The 3,307-nt window shown below is 36.1% G+C and overlaps 1 protein-coding gene across 2 annotated transcripts in view; it reads left to right on the forward strand.

Moving 5' to 3' along the window:
• The window catches only part of LOC107672914 (phosphomannomutase 1-like), a 10,999-nt gene that overhangs the window by 7,056 nt on the left and 636 nt on the right, over window positions 1–3,307 (forward strand). For both annotated transcript variants that reach the window (XM_016466287.1, XM_016466286.1), the window contains exon 7: window positions 3,161–3,276. In XM_016466287.1, coding sequence (XP_016321773.1) covers window positions 3,161–3,276 — 116 coding nt within the window. The remainder of the gene's footprint in view (window positions 1–3,160; window positions 3,277–3,307) is intronic.

Genomic DNA, 3,307 nt, shown 5'->3' on the forward strand with positions numbered 1-3,307 from the left:
GGGGGGGGGGTGGGGTGAGGTCGTGGTTAGAATGCTTGGTTGAGTGCATCAGACAAGACGAAGAAGAAGTGCTGCTGTAGCCTCAAGTTTTCGCAATATATTACATATGCACCTGAATAATTATGTATGTAAATATGTATATTACAATTATGAAAGCGTTTTTATAATAAATTGCTGACTGTACAATACTGGACAATGATGTAATCTGCAAAATTTACACTTCAATTATGAGACTACAGTGTTTCCCATACACTGAGTGCAGGTGTTTTTATATCACTGTATTTCTGAAGGAAACGACTGTCTTCAGAAATTTGGATGTCATTTTCATTTAATCTTGCATGTAATGTCTGATAAAGCAGTGTTTTTTTTGAGCGGAGCGCTGCTTTGTGTACAGCCGTTACCTGGGGAAACCTTGATCTCTACCACTCCAACAGCACCTCCTGCTGGCCCTTTAAAGTGACTGTAAAAAGCATGATTTAGAGTTCAGATATAGGTTTTCATAAAAACAAAAGGTTTTATAAAATGATTAACGTTTCAGCCTTTAAAATATTTTTTAAGAAAATTTATTGTTTTTAAGCAAAAGTATCAATTATATTAATTTAAACAATTATTATCAATCATTTATTATATTCATTAAATAACATATATATATATATATATATATTACTGTCTTAATTGTTTAAAGTTTTATAATGCATTATCTTCTGGTCGATCCACTAGTTCACATTTACAACTGTTTGCTGCATAAAAACATGGGCTTATTAAAAATGCTAATTCATTCTCTGCCAGCAGGTGGTGCTTTTGGAATGGTAGAAATATAGTGGTTTCCCCAGTAACGGAAGCACAAAAAGCAGCCCAGCAGCAGACTTTGAAACATGCAGCATTCATATTCAATTAAATCACAGCCTTTTGATATTTAATTATCAAGTCAAGTCACCTTTATTTATATAGCGCTTTTAACAATACAGATTGTGTCAAAGCTACTGAACAGCATTAATTAGGAAAATAGTGTGTCAATAATGCAAAATGACAATAGTAAACACTAATTTTTCAGTTTTTTCCTTAATCTTCCTTAAGCGTAAAGGAGCAACTGTATCTAAAATGGTAGAAAAGAGAGAGTCCATAGTTTCTGTTACATCATCCAGTTGTTCTGAGGTTTTGGATATGCTAAGGAATTGGGATAAATCAGGAAGATTACTTACAAAGCAGTCTTTTGTGGTAGAAGTGATGGTTCTACCATACTTGTAACAAGGAGTAGAATTTACAGTTTTAGCTATATGAAGTTTGCACAAGACTAAATAATGATCTGAGATATCATCGCTTGGCTGCATAATTTCAACACCATCAACATCAATTCCATGTGACAGTATTAAATCTAGAGTATGATTTCGACAATGAGTAGGTCCTGAGACGTGTTGTCTAACCCCAATAGAGTTCAGAATGTCTATGAATGCTGATCCCAATGCATCTTTTTCATTATCAACATGGATATTAAAATCACCAACAATTAAAACTTTATCTGCAGCCAGCACTAACTCGGATATAAAATCAGCACATTCTTTAATAAAGTCTGTATGGTGCCCTGGTGGCCTGTATACAGTAGCCAGTACAAACGACACAGGGGATTTATCATTAACACTTGTTTCTCTGGACAATGTTATATGAAGCACCATTACTTCAAACGAGTTATACTTGAAGCCCGCCTTCTGAGAAATACTGAAAACATTGTTATAAATTGAGGCAACACCTCCCCCTTTACCTTTTGGACGCGGCTCATGTTTATAACAGTAATCTTGGGGGGTAGACTCATTTAAAATAATGTAATCATCAGGTTTTAACCAGGTTTCTGTCATCACATTAAGCCGTATTGCAATTCTTGTCTTACCGTCCCCAAGACCTCCTTAAATCATAATCAAGACTTTATTGTACCATTTAAGATGTTTTATGGCCTTGATACAACTAAATTTAAGACTTTTTAAAGACCTGTCAACTATCTGCGCACATGACTGCATATCTGACTGTAGCAACAGTTAACTGTAGTAGCAACCCTTGGCGCCGTAGGACCCAAACGCTACTGAGCGGACCTTGATATGCTTGATATAAATTTGATTTTGTTAGAAAATAGAGTTTGGCATTTAATTATTTCACTATGTAAAAAGGCTTCGCGGTCCGGATAGACGCATCTCATGGCGTATTTGGACCGGAGTTCGCCAGTTGGCAAACCCTGTACTATACTGTTATAAAGATCTTATTGAGTTACAGTACAAGTATCAGAATTTCATCTTACTTTTTGCCATATAAATATCAGCATCTGCACCTAATTGCACACTTTTGCTCAATTTAGGCTCTGTTTTTTTTCCTCTATATTCTCACTATATTATACTATTTGAGCCATTGAGTGATGCGGTTGGAAACCTGATTGAAAATTCTGGAAAATTTACATGTTCAGGTTTGCTGGCATCAGAGTGGCCAGCATGTGTTGATTTATGGGGATGAGAGCTGGTAGAAGTTTCAAACAGCTAAAATCTTTCACTAAACCTTTACTGAACATTATCTCCAAACCATTAACTTGGAAAAACACTGCAGGCATCCTTGATAAAATTTTGATACTCAAGGTTACACCAATGCTAAATGAATCGGACTATCTTTTCTTAAATTTCCTCTTAATAGTGGGTTTTGTCCACTGATCTATATATAATGACTGGATTGCTCATCGCGTTCTAAAATGTCAACAGGCAGTGAAGCCACCAGAAGTGTACGATCCGCCATCTTTATTCAGATTTCAGAATGAGCACTTTGTCATTTGTTATATATATATATATGTTGAGGTCGTGTCTGTCTGATGTGTATCATGTTCATGATGTTCGCTTCTGTAATGAACGTAGCTTTTTAATAAGTAGGGGAAATTCCCGACATTAAAAAAATAACCGCATGCCTAGGGTGTTTGCATTGTAAGAATGTACAGAGATACTTCAGATTTAAAAACGCTGACTTGTTAGGCAATGTTTTTTTGTTAAAATCATACAATTTCCTATTAATTCAATAGAACGTTTATGCACACTAGGGATTACCAATATGGCGGCGCTGCGTCTTCACTTTCATGACGTCATGAGCAATCCAGTTCTCTATTATAGATCAGTGGTTTTGTCATTGTCTGCAGGGGGTTTGATCAGTTTCGACATCTTCCCAGAGGGCTGGGACAAACGCCTCTGTCTGGACGTCTTGGAGCAGGAAGGATTGGATGCCATCTACTTTTTCGGCAATGAAACTTCATTGGTACGCAATCGAATGGCTGTATATATATATA

Source organism: Sinocyclocheilus anshuiensis, unplaced genomic scaffold (genome assembly GCF_001515605.1).
Source record: "Sinocyclocheilus anshuiensis isolate Anshui unplaced genomic scaffold, SAMN03320099.WGS_v1.1 scaffold464, whole genome shotgun sequence".
NCBI classification, from domain to species: Eukaryota; Metazoa; Chordata; class Actinopteri; order Cypriniformes; family Cyprinidae; genus Sinocyclocheilus; species Sinocyclocheilus anshuiensis.